This window comes from Passer montanus, unplaced genomic scaffold (assembly GCF_014805655.1).
Source record: "Passer montanus isolate IOZ18808 unplaced genomic scaffold, ASM1480565v1 scaffold49, whole genome shotgun sequence".
Lineage (NCBI taxonomy): Eukaryota > Metazoa > Chordata > Aves > Passeriformes > Passeridae > Passer > Passer montanus.
In genome coordinates this window covers 3,787,016-3,801,907 of record NW_024369818.1, presented here as the reverse complement: position 1 = coordinate 3,801,907, position 14,892 = coordinate 3,787,016, and the positions used below count along the sequence as shown (strand labels likewise).

The 14,892-nt window shown below is 41.0% G+C and overlaps 1 protein-coding gene across 6 annotated transcripts in view; it reads left to right on the top strand.

Annotated features, from left to right (window-relative positions):
• Positions 1-14,892, top strand: part of DACH2 (dachshund family transcription factor 2) — a 245,268-nt gene that overhangs the window by 184,942 nt on the left and 45,434 nt on the right. For all 6 annotated transcript variants that reach the window (XM_039722672.1, XM_039722669.1, XM_039722673.1 and 3 more), the window contains exons 5-6: positions 3,371-3,543; positions 14,707-14,842. In XM_039722672.1, coding sequence (XP_039578606.1) covers positions 3,371-3,543; positions 14,707-14,842 — 309 coding nt within the window. The remainder of the gene's footprint in view (positions 1-3,370; positions 3,544-14,706; positions 14,843-14,892) is intronic.

Below are 14,892 nucleotides of genomic sequence, written 5' to 3'. Positions count from 1 at the left end.
TGCCAGCTGCAGCCTGGAGCCCTGCTGGGAGCTGGGCTTGCCTTCCTTCCCAGCTTTGGGAGGGGGGAGATGGTGGGGGACACGGAGTGACAGGAGGTCTTCACTGCCAGCTGTGCTTGTGTCTCGTGTCCAAGCCACCCTCTGCCATCAGTCCAAGTCCAAGTGACTATTCCCTCTTGGAAGAGTCATTCACTCACTGCTGGGTTTGGGACTGTCAGTTATTAATTGTCATTTCCATGGATTGAAAGGAAAAATAATCATAAAGTTGCTTTAAATTTTAGCTATGTGAGAAAATTCTCTTCCAGATGGAAATGCTGGAAGATAATAAAATAGGAGAGCAAGGAATAAATGCAAAATGTCCAGTTAAAAGGTCATGCACTGAACCCAACTATCCAAAAGAACTGGAATAAAATGACATAGGTTGGATTTGGAACTTGGAGCGCCCCAAAAAGCCATCTCTTTTCTTTCCCTTAGGAAAGGAGCAGGTGGGAAGCCATCAGTTCCACTTCTTAGCACCCAAAGAGGGAAGGAAGGGAAGGAAAAAGTATTCCAAGAAAGATGTTTGGGATTAACATTTTAAAAATTAGTGAGGAGCAAAGTTATTCCTGTAGTTGATGATGGATGAAGAATGAAAAGCTCATTATTTATGAACTCTTGTTGCTTAACCTCTTTTAAGTTAATTTTTTGTGTTAGTTTTAGTGGATGAGTGACATTTCTCACACAATTTTCAGAGTAGTCAGTTCACTGCTACCTCTGTCAGACCTGAGCAAATCAGAGCTATTGAAATGACTCCTACAAAATGAGTCTGCTTTGTTTGTGGGAAGATGTGGACCTGAGCATTTTGGATTAAGTGTCAGTAGTTAAATACCACCAGGTCATAGGACTCAAATTCTCTGTCTTTTGTCCTTTCAGTTTATATTCTTGCATAATTCAATACCTGGATTTCTTTTACACACAGACATATTGTGTTCTTTGCTCTTCAGGATATTTTCCAGTGGATTTTGTAGTAGGTGAATGTCTATAGGCTGTTAAAGGATTTACTGGATGTCAGACATTATGCCCAATGATTTGCAAGTGCAGGATATATTTTCCTCATAGTCCTCTGAAATGTTTGACGGATTGTGTCTTAAAACTGGTGATGTGCTGTTAAATTCTGTTTGTAGTTTGCATTTAGTTTGCATGTCAATTGGACTTTAAGTAGACATACAACTCAATGTGGCCAGATGGTGTCTGGGAGTTTTGGAACTCTATAGAGGATGAGGAAAGATTATTGGGCTGTTAAGGGAGATCTGCAGGGGAACAAAGGCTTATGGATGCAGGCACTGGAGGGGATTGTCAGAGTGGTTTGAAGTGAAGGGAGATGTATGTGGGCATTGCTTATTGCCTATCATAATTAATATTGGCATGGATCATCATATAAAATAGAGAGTGAGTCATTAGACATCACAGTTGTTGATCATGATATGCTCATGTTAAACAGGAATAGTGTGGGAGCTGGGAATATTGCAACTCTGCCTTTCCTGGTGGGCACCATGGTGTTTTTATATCACTGGAGTCAAATTCTGTAGGAATAACATAAGATATGTCAGTCAGTAGTATTTTTTATTGTTAGTTCTGTCATATGCCAAACACTGGCCTTCTGGTGACTGGCCTTCTTCTTTAAAATAGTTAAGATAAACCCAAAGTTGCAAACTTTTTACCAACAAACAGTCTCAATGACATGTGGTAATGACTAGCTATATGTTTGTGTTATTTAATATTTGCACCTGAATTTTTAAATGAGGATTTCTAATCTAAATGTCATTTATAAGAAATGATAAGATATTTTGTCTGGCAGAATGAGTCCTGTTTTTTGGGGTTTTCTTACAAAAAATTAATTTTGGATGCCTGATAATAGCTTGCTCCAAGTGGTCCCTCTAAAGAACTCTTGAAAGCACAATAACCTGAACAATTTTTTCAGTGTATTTCTGTCTTGGTCTTTCTTTCCAGTGCAGTCATTACTAAATACAAGAAGTAATACACGTGCTGAAATGGATATTAATGAAGTATGAGAATCCAATTCTTGCTAGCAGTAACTTCACCTTTTTGGCAATGTCAAGATCTGCAAGTTGATCCAAATAAATTTCATACCTTCTTAAATTGGTTTATATCCATAGCAGAAGACAATTTAAAGTGACATTTTGAAAATTAAAACCTCTGGCAACAATTTTAACCTCTCATTACGTGTTGCAGTTCACAGACCTTCTGTACAATCGCTCAGTGGTGTCTGTAGTAAAGCCACAGCCTCCTGGATTCGAGACAGAGTATAAGAATTTAGTGTGACATTGCTGAGAAGTGGTAATGGGAAGAAGTCTTGGTAGGAGTGTATGATCAGATAAAGTTATTAATAAATATTCATCCGATATGTTGGAAAACATGCAAATTATATGCATGTTTTGTGGGTTTTTTTATTCTTTATTTCTCGTAACTAAAGAGATTAGTGAACTGGCACAGCCGTATATTCATTTTCTGTCCCTCCCCAGCTGTGTGTTCCTTTCCCCAGCACAAACCAGCCTTTCCTGGGCTGCACAGGCAGGTGTCCCCTGTGGAACCCCAGAATTGAAAAGATTTGCTGCTGGTGGGCTTGAGTGGTGGATGTTGCAGTGGGATGTGGGCCCTCAGGATGTCCCAGAGACATGATGGATGTCATGGGCCCTGCATGGTGTTGATCCCTCAGGGCATCCCAGTGACATGGTGGATGAATGGGCCCTCAGGGCATCCCAGTGGTGGATGGTGGATGTTGCAAAGGGATGTGGTCCCTCAGAAAGTTCCAGTGATATGGTGAATGTTGTTCACCCTCAGGATGTTCCCCTGTGGAACCCCAGAACTGATAAGATTTGCTGCTGGTGGGCTTGTATGGTGGATGTTGCAGTGGGATGTGGGCCCTCAGGATGTCCCAGAGACATGATGGATGTCATGGGCCCTGCATGGTGTTCCAGTGACATGGTGGATGGTTGGGCCCTCAGGGTGTCCCAGTGACATGGCGGATGGTGGATGTTGCAAAGAGACGTGGTCCCTCAGGGTGTCGCAGTGACATGGTGGATGTTGTTCGCCCTCAGGGTGTCCCAGTGACATGGCGGATGGTTGGGCCCTCAGGGTGTCCCAGTGACATGGTGGATTGTGGATGTTGCAGAGAGATGTGGTCCCTCAGGGTGTCGCAGTGACATGGTGGATGGTTGGGCCCTCAGGGTGTCCCAGTGACATGGTGGATGGTTGGGCCCTCAGGGTGTCCCAGTGACATGGTGGATGGTGTTCACCCTCAGGGTGTCCCAGTGACATGGTGGATGATTGAGCCCTCAGGGCCCGAGTGACGTGTCCATGCTCTCCGCAGGGATAGACCTGCCCTTCATGATGATGCCGCACCCCCTGCTCCCCGTCAGCCTCCCCCCGGCCTCGGTGGCCATGGCCATGAACCAGATGAACCATCTCAACACCATCGCCAACATGGCCGCGGCGGCGCAGATGCACAGCCCCCTGTCCAGGGCAGGGGCCTCCGTCATCAAGGTAAGGCTTCCTCGTGGCTTGCACAGACCTGCGGTGGCTCTCTCAGGGAGGAGAAGGATGAGGCACCGAGTTCACAGTGCTCCAGCTCACCTGGGCTGCTCCCAACACTGAGCAATACCCACCACTGCAGCCAGAGAATTTAGCTGCTCTGATCTGTCAGCGAGTCTGTAATGTCATTAAAAATGGACAATGACACTCACTACAGGCTAGAGTAAGATCTCTGAAAGCTTCATAACTCTTCCAAACTGCTGTTTAAAGTCAAATTTAAGAGAAAATGCTTTAGGATATGACAGTAATTCTAGTACACTGCAAATGCTGAACAGGCAAATAGCCGAGAAAATCATCACAAGAAACTTCAGTGAGGCTGAAGAACAAAACAGGAATTCTAGCAGTGCAAATCTGGAGCAGGTAAATACCTGAGTAAATTATCACAAGTACTTCAGTGGGTAGAATCTTTTGTAGCCAAACCTGAACTTCCTTCTGGTTGGTTAAAACATATTTGTATTTTGAAAGGCTTGTCCTAGTCTCTGCCAAGTAGGCTGTTCTGAAAGGTTCTTGCCTGTGTAGAGAGCTGCTGTCCTGCCACACACTCCAAAATGTATTAAAACAAGAAATTTTCAAAATAGAAGTGTGTAGGATCAGTGTTTGTGAAGGATTGGTGTGATGGGATTCTCTAAAACAGTGTCCACTTTTTCCTGAGCAAAAATTAAAGGTGTTACCAGTCTGACGTGTGTGTGTGTGTATTTGCATGCACATGTGGGTTTCTTGTTGACAAAGTAAAATGTTGTCAGCTTTGAAAGTTCATTAGTTTAATCCATTTTTCTTTGGGTTTAAATATATGAGTCTATAGAGCTGTCTGTTCTGGAAAGTAAATGCCTTCAATATTTGTGTTCATTTACACTCATCTATCCGCATCACTCTAGAATCTGACTTCTGAGTTGCTTGGTCTTAAAACTCTCACTGATTAGCTGAACTGATTTGCTCTCACATCTTTATTGTAAAACACTCTTAATTTTAGTGTGTCATTACCTTATCATTGAGAAAGTCACTCTTCCCAACACTGCAGTCCAGTTGTGAGGGTTGTGTTGTACTTCTTTGTCACAGGCTGGTGCTTCAGGAGATTTTGTTTCTAAATCAAGCAGGGAAAAGAACTCGCAGTGACCAAGCACGTGTTTATTGTTCATGCCCATGTGTTCTGATAGCAGCATCCTCTCAAGGGGGACAGCAAATGTGTCTTGTCACATCACTGCAGTAAAATTCTGTATCCCTCTGGTGTTGAGGTTCTGGAGAAGTTTGTTTTCCTTCTGATTTGCTTTGTGGCCCTAAGCGTCTCCAAAATTACCTCAGATGGTTTCTCATTTTTACTGAGAGTCCACTTCCAGATTAGGGCAAATATTGTTCTTAATGCTTTGGTTTTGTTGCCTTTTTTTTCCTCTTGGACTCTAGGGAGGCTGGGAAAATTCAGGGGTGACATTTCCCATTAGGATCCCTACTTAGGATTAAGATATGTAAAAACTTCTCTTTATCATCAGTGTACTTCCACAGTTGTAGGCTGGATGGAGAAAACATCTTTCTCTGATGTATATTAGTTAATGCAAGTCATTAAACTATTAGAAATTAGTTGAAATTCCATTCATTTGGAACTATAACCTTTCCTTTAAATTTCCAGAGACCTCTTGACAAAACACTAATTTAAACACAGCAGTGCAATATTTGTAGCAGCAGTAAACTTGCAGCAGCTTTGATTGTATTCTAAATGTTACCAGTGTGTCAGCATGAAGATTAAATATGTATTTGTAAACAATGCCAGTCCTTTGTAATTTAAACTGCAGTTTTTGCAGGCAACTGGGTTTCAGGGTGTTATTTAGCAGGCCCTTGCTGATTTGAGTTACTCATTTACAGCAATTTTTTCCCCAACACCTGCACCAGAGGAGACACAATATCTCCACAGCAACACAAGGTTTGGCCAGCACTCTGGTGGGAATTGTTTCCTCTCATGTTGCTGAGGAAAATGCACCAGTAGCCAACATGGCAGAGGCAGAGTGGGCATCCTTTGCTGTGTTACTCTCACCTGTCAAGTGGTGCTGCATCTTTCTCTAGTTTGTCCTGAGTGCTGAAAGTGTAGATGAATTTTATTACAGTGTGAGACTCCTTTGTAGGTTTCCTTCCCTTACGTACAATCATCCAGCACAGAATGATGACCAGTTAACATGAAATTCTTGTAAAAAATGAAACATGTAAAGAGAGAAGGCATTGCTGTTCCTGCTGTCAGTAATACTTTTATTAGAGGACATTATTTAAGTGCATTTAGTAAGTACAAAACATAGCTAGTTTTCAATAGAGTGCAATCCCAGCATCATGTTTTTACTTAAAATGGGAGAAATGAATCAAATATATTGAGCGTGTGTCTGTTTCCATAGTCTGATGACTAAAATACCACTTGGCCTGTTTTCTATAGGTGTGAGAATCAGCTGCTTTATAAGGTTTTGAATGAAGTCATTACGCTTTTTATATCACGTTTGCCATTTAGAAATAAGCTGTTCTACCAAGATATGCATGATCAGCAAAGTTAACATTTAGTGCTCCAGAAAGAAATGTCATAACTATGAAACTTGATTTCTCCCTGACAGGAACACCGTAAATTAGGGAGGCACAATGGCCAGGCTCACAAAACCTTCTTAGCCATCTCTAACGTGATGTGATGTGATTATAGCAGCACCAGCAGCCCTGTGGCTGCAGGTCTGGCAGTGCCCCTGTGATAAATCCAGCCTTACAGGGATTTACTGCACATCTGAAGAAGCTTGCTGGGTTTGAAACTTGGCTCAAATGGCTCAGGAGAATCTCTGTTATTGAGGGTCTTGTATGGCAAAAGCAGAATTTGACAGGGACACTGAGTTCACCACCTTCTCTTCTCTCTCCTGCATCTGGTTGTTGTTCTCTCTTCATTTTTCAGAGCTGTTCTTCAGCTGGACCTGCTCTGCAATCCAGGAATGGCCTGGATGCCAAATGGGGACCAGTCTGGGGTGGAATTTGGCTAAGTACACTTGAGTCATGGTTTGGGCTAGAAAGAGCAGGGGATGCTCAAGGCCAGGTTGGGTGGAGCACCCTGGTCCCATGGGAGGTGTCCCTGCACCTGGCAGGGCTGGAATGAATTGACCTTTAAGGTCCTTCTATCCCAAACCAGTTTGTGATTCTATGAATTAATGTAGCAGTTTACTGTTACACGATAATTTTGTTCCTGAAACTCAGAAAAATCTACTCAGTGGTAATATTTTCAGAAGGAGAGTTGAGATGATCCCTTTCCAGAAAAGTGAGAGGATTTTTCACTGAAGTTTGTGAAACGCTCACCTCCAGAGAACAGTAGCTACATAATGTGAAGATTTTTATTTTACAGTGCACCTGTAAAATATGACAAATATGACCTTACATGGCTAAAAACATACTGGTTTACACAATTCCAGCCAAAGAGCAGGGAGAGGGCAGAGGGGAGGTTGGAGGTTAGGAAGGTGAAGGGAAGGTTGGCAAGAGCCAAGTCTGAAGCTGTGACTTGATAATCTTGGACTCTTCACTGAAAGGCCACTTTCCCTTTCCCAGATGTGCTTGGGAACAGGCTGGTGTGAAATACTGGGTCAGGCTGAACTTGAAATTCTGGACAAATATGACCTTACATGGCTAAAAACATACTGGTTTACACAATTCCAGCCAAAGAGCAGGGAGAGGGCAGAGGGGAGGTTAGGAAGGTGAAGGGAAGATTGGCAAGAGCCAAGTCTGGAGCTGTGACTTGATAATCTTGGACTTTCACTGAAAGGCCACTTTCCCAGATGTGCTTGGGAACAGGCTGGTGGGAAATACTGGGTCAGGCTGAACTTGAAATTCTGGGAGCCAAACCCAAACGAGGGCCTTAAGCTGCTCCTTTTGTGTTAGATATGCAAAGAGTACTGAGGCAAAACGTCATGCCAGAGATCTGAGACTTATTTTCTCCCAAATTTCCCCTGCTTCTCATTTTACTTTCTTGACACATTTTGCACCCTCCTTTCTCCACTGGCTCACATCTCACCCTCTTCCTCCTTGTGCTCCCTCCCTTTCCTTCTGGCAAACAGCCTCTTTGGAGCTGCTGAGGGATGTGTTTCTCCTGAGTAGGAGTAGTTCTGAAAATTGGTTTCCTGCTGTCCATTTTTCTTCTGTTGTCATCCCCTCATACTTGCTGTATTCCTGCTTTTCTCTTATCTTTTGTGTTCTCATCAATGTCCCAGTTAGGAATAAATGGTGCTTTTGTTGAGTGCAAACGGGAAACACAATAAAACCAAAAAAAGTAATTAAAATTCTTTAAAAAATACAGCATTTGTATTTTCATATTTCATAATTCCTTGAGAATTTCACCCCAATGCACTTTAGAACTAATCTGATAAACAGAGCAAAGCATTATTTGTACAGTGGGATCTATCTAGACGTGCAATAGAGACTTCTGAGTCTCCTTCTCTTTGAGTTTTGTTTTTCTCCTGATTTTGTGGGATTGTTAAAGCATTTGTAAAGGGTGTATATGACATGATTTTAAATTCCCTGAAGAGAGTACAGATGGGCTGTGTAATTATTGCTGAGAGGTGCTATTTTTCTGTGTGCTCTACAACTCACATTCATAATATTTACCTGACAGCCAGAAAAATGTGGCCATCTCAGAATGCTCTGAAACACTTCTTCTCACAATAGAAACATTTCCCATTACAGAATTTCTAACATCAGTAATTTCATATCTCTCTGTTCATTCAATCCATTATGAATTGTTTTCAGAATATTGCAACATTTATAAAATAAACCTTCTCTACAATGTATGTGATTTTTCATATTGTTAGATTTATTCCGTCCTGTTCCATAGCAGGCAGCTGATTGCTGGATGGGACTGGGATATGTTGGAGGAACCAAAGGAGTTTGTTTGCTTGCTAGAAGGTTAATTTTTGTGGCTGTATTTGAGGTGAAGGAGGAGTGAGTGTGCAGGTTTGTATCTCTTTATTCACTGATTCAGTGAAATTACTCTGCTGGGAGATGTTCAGATCCTTTCAAATGGCATTAAATACCCTTCTCATCTCCTCCTTTGGAGGGAGGCTGTCCCTCTCCCCACAGTGCCAAGAACACCTGGCTCCTTACCACCCTCACTGACAGGTTTTAAGCATTGTAGACTTATTTTAAACTTGCAAGTGGAAAAAAAATCCAATCCAAAACATCTCTTTTTGCAGAGCTTGCAAAGGAAAATTGTTAGGCCAAGCACATCTAGCTCTTAGTTCTGGCTCAGATCTTTTTAGTATTAGCTTAGTCATTTGCATTTGTCCTTAATAACTGATATGGCTCTAACGTAGATGAGGTAGAGCATTTTCATCATTAGTCCTGGGAGTGCCTTTCCTCCCTCCCATGGCAGCACTGGGTGATTCAGGAGAGGGGCACAAGAACCAAGTTTCCACCGTGAGATCCTCTCCAGTTTCAGGCACTGTTGTGCTCTCAGATTCCAAGTAAAACATCAAGATCTTAATCCAGGAGTGAAGGTTTCCATGGCTGTCCCAGTGACTGCTAATTTAAGAAACAGGGAAGAAGGCAGCTCCTGTTTGGCTGTTTCCCAACACCATCTGATTAGCTGCACTTCTCTGTTTGGCTGAGCAGCTGGCAATTAATGGATTGATAGGAAGTAGTCACAAGGTAATGGAATTAGTGAGTGAACATCTGGTATTAAAATCAGTAAATGTAGGAGTTTTTATGATTTCTTAAATTCTGTGGAAAAATAATTGCCAGTTGACTACAACTGAAACAACTATATGTACACAGTGGAAAAAAAAAGTGCATTTTAAATGGCAAAGTACATATTTTAGGCGAAAGACTTCCCTATGCACTGCAAAAGATGAATGGGATCCAGCTGGCTTTCAGACACACAGATCCTATCTTGGTTTTTAGACCAGCTGTTTACCTTGTTCATCTCCAGTACCTACAGCAATCACAGGTACTATAAGTAGCTCAGAAGACCAACAAGTCACCCCGGTCTTTGTGTGTGATCATTTCCAGGGCGGAATGACTCAAAATCCAAACCAAACTGCTCTTCTCTAGCCCAGAAATGGCTGCGACCATCCTAGTTCTTGTTGGCCTCAGTTCAGGTGTAGCACAGCTCCTGCTTCCTGTGGCAGGGGTATTCTTTTCCTTGGTAAAGCCTAAATTGAGTAGTCCATCAGTTAAGGACTGTAAACTTGAGAGCAATATTTAAAATGTGCTGGTTATTTGGATTCAAACAGCATTAGTATCAAGTAAGGCCAATTGGAAAGAAATACATCTTATTATTAACTAAAAAAAGGAAGTGTTAGCAGTTCAGTTCTTTGCTGACTGAAATTGTGAATTGTGTTGACTTTGCTTGTTCTTCTCACTCACTGAGGATGGGATTCAGCCAGGGAGGCAGGAGCAGAGGTAGCTCAGCAGGGAATTGGGGCTGTAGGTGGGGAAGTATGCAGGCAGACTCTGCCTGGCTCCACAACCCTTCCAGGGAGTCAAGATCTGGTTTCTGTTGGTTTTTTTTGGTTTTTTTTTTATTTCTGTGTAGTCCATTTTGAGAATATGAATGGAGATCTTGCAACCAGTGGGAGGTTGAGGTGTGGCATAATGAACATCCCACTGTGCAAGTCAGTGCTGGGATTTTTTTCTGCAAGTTCCTCTTGTTTTTCCATCATGGTCAACATCAGAAATCTTTCTTACAACTCTTGAAAACTCTAATCTAGGCCTAAAACCGGTAGAATCTCCATTTCACCTTCCTTTCCATTTCATTAGATAGGGTGAATTCCAGCCATTGCAGAGCCCTGTAGAGTAGAGCAGCAGCACCTCAATTAAATATGAAATATGAAGATAAATGTGTGAATAAAACATCCAGGACTCAGATAAACTTCCAAAACCTGCTTGTCAGCAGTGAAATGCCACTAAATCCTCTAGGAACTCATTAATAGATTAACATTTGGAAGAGTAATTACAACTACATTACAACTAAGAATAAAGAAAAATAAAAAGGAAAATCCAGCAGTGTCATTTCTCTAAACTCTTGACATAAAAGGAAGATCAATACTATAAAAAAGCAGAGCTAAGGAATTAAGGTCAAGATGATTATGTCAAAAATAGGTAAGGTGTTCATATATATTTCAAATAAAACTACTGTGTAGTATTTGCTATTATTGGTGTGGAATACTCCCTCACAGGGGAGAGAAGAGGGATATTGAGCTGAAATCAAGGATCTGTCTGGAAATTGGGTGAGTTCATGACTTCAGTGCCATTAAGCTAAATCACAACTAAAATCAACAATGTCAAGCTTTGTAGCTGCATTTCCTGAGGCAGAGAAGGACACTGATTTTTAGTGAGACAAATATATTACCCTTCAGGAGGATTAAATACTGGAAAAGTCCTTTTTGAGAATTTATGTTACAGCTCTGTAAAGGAAAGAAAAAAGATGAGATAAAGTAGGTACTGTAGGTCGATAAATAGGTGAGATCTTGAGAAATGTTTTCATTTTTCATAAAATTCTCACAGTCTGTAGAACCCTTATGTATAATTCATTCAATTATAACCTGGAATATTAATCTTGCAAATTTACGAATAGGAATAAATATAAATGGGGAAAATATTACTTTACTTAGGAATGTTTCTTTATTACTGTGAGTTTACCTAGTGTGTGACCAGACTGCCCTGCAGGGTGCAGGGGGAACTGAGCCATTTTCAGGGGTGGAAAAATATATGAAAAGTAATGGGGTTATAAAATACATAGATGACAAATCAAATGAAGCCATCAATGTGTAAAACAAAATGTTAAGATTTTAGATTTGCAATTTTCCTATTTAAATGCCCTCATTGATTTGTTACAAATACTGTTAACCCTGTGTTTGGAAAATGGTGAGGACATTATCACTTGTGTTCTCATTTGTAATAAAATAGATTAACTTGCTGTGAAATTTTAACTAGGCTGAGACACAACAGTAGCTACCTAATGAACCAGAGCACATTGCTGTTAAGTAGCTAAATAGATGCATACTGATTACAGGACTGAAAAATGGATCTGTTTACCAGCAAAAGAAGAGTCTGCTCGTAGCATTATTCATTATAGGAGGGGAAATTCAGCACATTTACACAAAAACATTTAGAAATGGACAATTTCTCGATCCATATGCAGCCTCACATGGTGATACTCCATCCTCATTTGGAGCATATATGATACAGAGGGAATTTCAGCTCCTTTGTTGCTTATAGGGAAAACTCTGCAGTCCCTGTGCCTGTACATTGGGTAACTGGTAAGACATTAGATGAAATAATCAACTCATTCTCTTAGAAAGTGACTCAGTGTGTGATTAAGAAGGACATTTTTATTTGACACTTGTGCATCTGCCTGAAGATTTCAAACCAAGACCCTGAGTCTGAAGGCAAATTACTTCAAGCAGAGATTATTTCATAGTGAGAGACAATGGGAAATGCAGTTACCAGAAGGAGCTGAAATACTTTGCTTTTCCAAATCATCAGCTTTTGAATTACTCAAATAACTCCCATTTAAGATGACATATATGGCTGTTTGTGTGATATCTAAGTGTTAATTCCTAGTCATATTTGTTCATAGGGTTTTTTTGCAGAACAGTTGGCATGTCCTCTCCTTGGCTATTCATTTTCATGGTTGCAGTAGACAATGAAATTTACTTAAACTACGCACTCTTCTGTAAAATTAATCATTTCAAAATGATATCTTAATTGTAAATTGAGTGCTCTTTGTGGTTAAAAGAGAGGAAATAGTGCCAAAGAGGACTGTTAAAACTGAAATCCATGCAAATGAAATTGCAGTCAGTGTTGTAACCTGTTAGCAGGAACCTATTTGGAAGCTATTATTTGCACAAAGGTAAAAAACACACAGGATTTATCCACTCAGGATTGCCTGTGTATGGTTTGTTATTTAGGACAGTACTTTTTGGGGTAAAAATGTGGCTTTCAAAAGCAACTCAGTAAGCAGCACATCCACAAAGTCCCAGCTCCCTTTTACTCATCTGTTCATCTCAGCAGCCTCCAAACCCTTGAGGCCAAAAGGAAGAGAACACAGGAGAACACTTTAAGCTCAGTGACTTGGACCGCCTCCAAACCCTTGAGGCCAAAAGGAAGAGAACACAGGAGACTTTAAGCTCAGTGACTTGGACTATTTTTTCTCTGACAAAATTGAAAACGAATTTGTGTAAAACCATTCAGTTTTCAAAATTATAAAAACTTGTGGATCAACATAATAGACTCATATCTGTGAAATATTAGCATTAAAAGTCTCCCTTTCAGATCTGTTAGTTACTGTACATTCATTAAATAACAGATAATTAGTGAAACTGATCCATTGAGGATTAACAGCTATGTAATAGATACACATCTGTTACATGGCTTTGGGGCTGGGTTGTTATTTAATGTACAATAACAATCCCATTAAAACCACGGCCAGTGCCACATTCTCAGCTGGTGTGGCTGGAGTAGGGAAATGCCATCCCGTGCTCTGAGGAGGATCCAATCTCCTGTTCCCTTTGCATAACCCTCAGAAGTATCTGTAAATACAAAGAGGAGTGTGGCTTAGAGGGATGGTTTTAATGGGTAACAGAATACTCTTGTTGATCTTGCTGGCAGTGTAATTAATGAATTGCCCTGATAAATCCAAAGAGCAGCTTTTATATCAGGGATTTAAAATGGAAAAACTTCTAGGAACCACCATGTGCTTCCCAAAGCTGCATTATTAATTCAGGCTTCCACCTAGAAAACTGCATAAAAACTTCAGATGCTTCTAAGTTTATTTTCCAGAGTACACAGTAAATTGCTACCAAGGAGCCAGAGTGAATATTCCTAATGAAACATCTTCAGAATAGGTTAGAAAGGAGGAAAGATTGCAAGTTCCTTTGAGAGAACTTTCCCAGATGAACTGTAGTTGTGATTTTTAGTGAGGTGGACGCAAGAGAATCTCTTTTTTTAAAAAAAAAGAAGTTAGGTTTCATTTCTGGGTTTGCACAGGAAGCAGCTGATTGCCAGGGATGAGGGCAGCTCCAGAGGTTCAGTTTCTGGAGTTCTGTAAATTCAACCATTTTTCCTCATTAGTGTCTCTCCCTTGGAATTACACCTTCAAGGACTTGGATAGGGGTTTTAAAACATAGAAGGCACTTGAGGAGAAAAATATGTCTAGTAACTCAGGCCCTGATTTTCCCTTTCAGAAGATTCTCATTTTCTGTTGATTCTGGGAACAGCAATGAAGGGCACTGAAATTTTTGATTAAAAGTATGTGTGTAGAAATACTGGGCTGGAAGGATCTCAAGTGGCCTCACAATCTCTTGTCTTAAGGATGAATTTTTACTTAGGCCTTGTTTGTCTGACCTGTTCCTAAAGATTTTTACTGATGAAAATTCCATGGCATCTTCAGGCAACTTGCAATTATAGATACACAGAAAGGCAGAATTTAATTTTGCCTTTTTAATTTTTTTTTTTAATATTTCTTACCCTTTTTTTCCCTCCTTACCTCAACTACTATATAGATTTAAATTAGAGGTTAAAATCAAAGTTTCTTGTGCAAATATAAATGTGACATTTTGTGAGCAGACTCTTGTTTTGGTTAACCACTGGTGCTTTTCATGCAAGAGGGAAGTTTGTACCAGAGCCACAGCTTTTGTCATTTGTCCAGGTGCTACCCTGAAAAGATACTGATGTAATTTATTCAGGTACAGATTCTAGTTACAAATTCACAAGTACAGATTCTAATTACAAATTTGACTGCATTTAACGACAGTTCAGTCCAACTGTGAACTGTTTATTTGAAATGTGACTCATATATGGCAGTCTTACTACCTGTAGATTAAAAGTAGTTTGTGAAAGCAACATGAAAGCATATTCTATATGTTCCTATGTGTGAAAAACTTAGAACATAAAAAGTTGCCAGCAAGAAAAAGGTGGCAAATGATCAACTAAGTTGTTTGTAGAAGCCTGTGTTGGTTTTGGCTGTAGATGACTACACTGCTCTTAGACACGAGTTCTGCTCTCTGTGTACCTCAGCAACACCATTTGTTACCATTACTTTTAAGCCAACCTCACTTTTTCATTCTGACCCTCGGTGAAGCCCGTGGATGAAAGGGCCCAGCTTTGCTTTGCTTCTGTTTGCAGGAGAGGATCCAGGACAGCCCTTCCCCGGCGCCGTCCCTGGAGGACAGCCAGCGGCCCGGCAGCCACGCGTCCTCCCACCCCAGCAGCAGCGTGTCCAGCTCCCCGTCCCAGCTGGACACCACCCCCGACAGGATCGGTCAGTGCCGCGGCCGCGCTGCCCTCAGGGCTCCTCGCTCGGGGGAACGC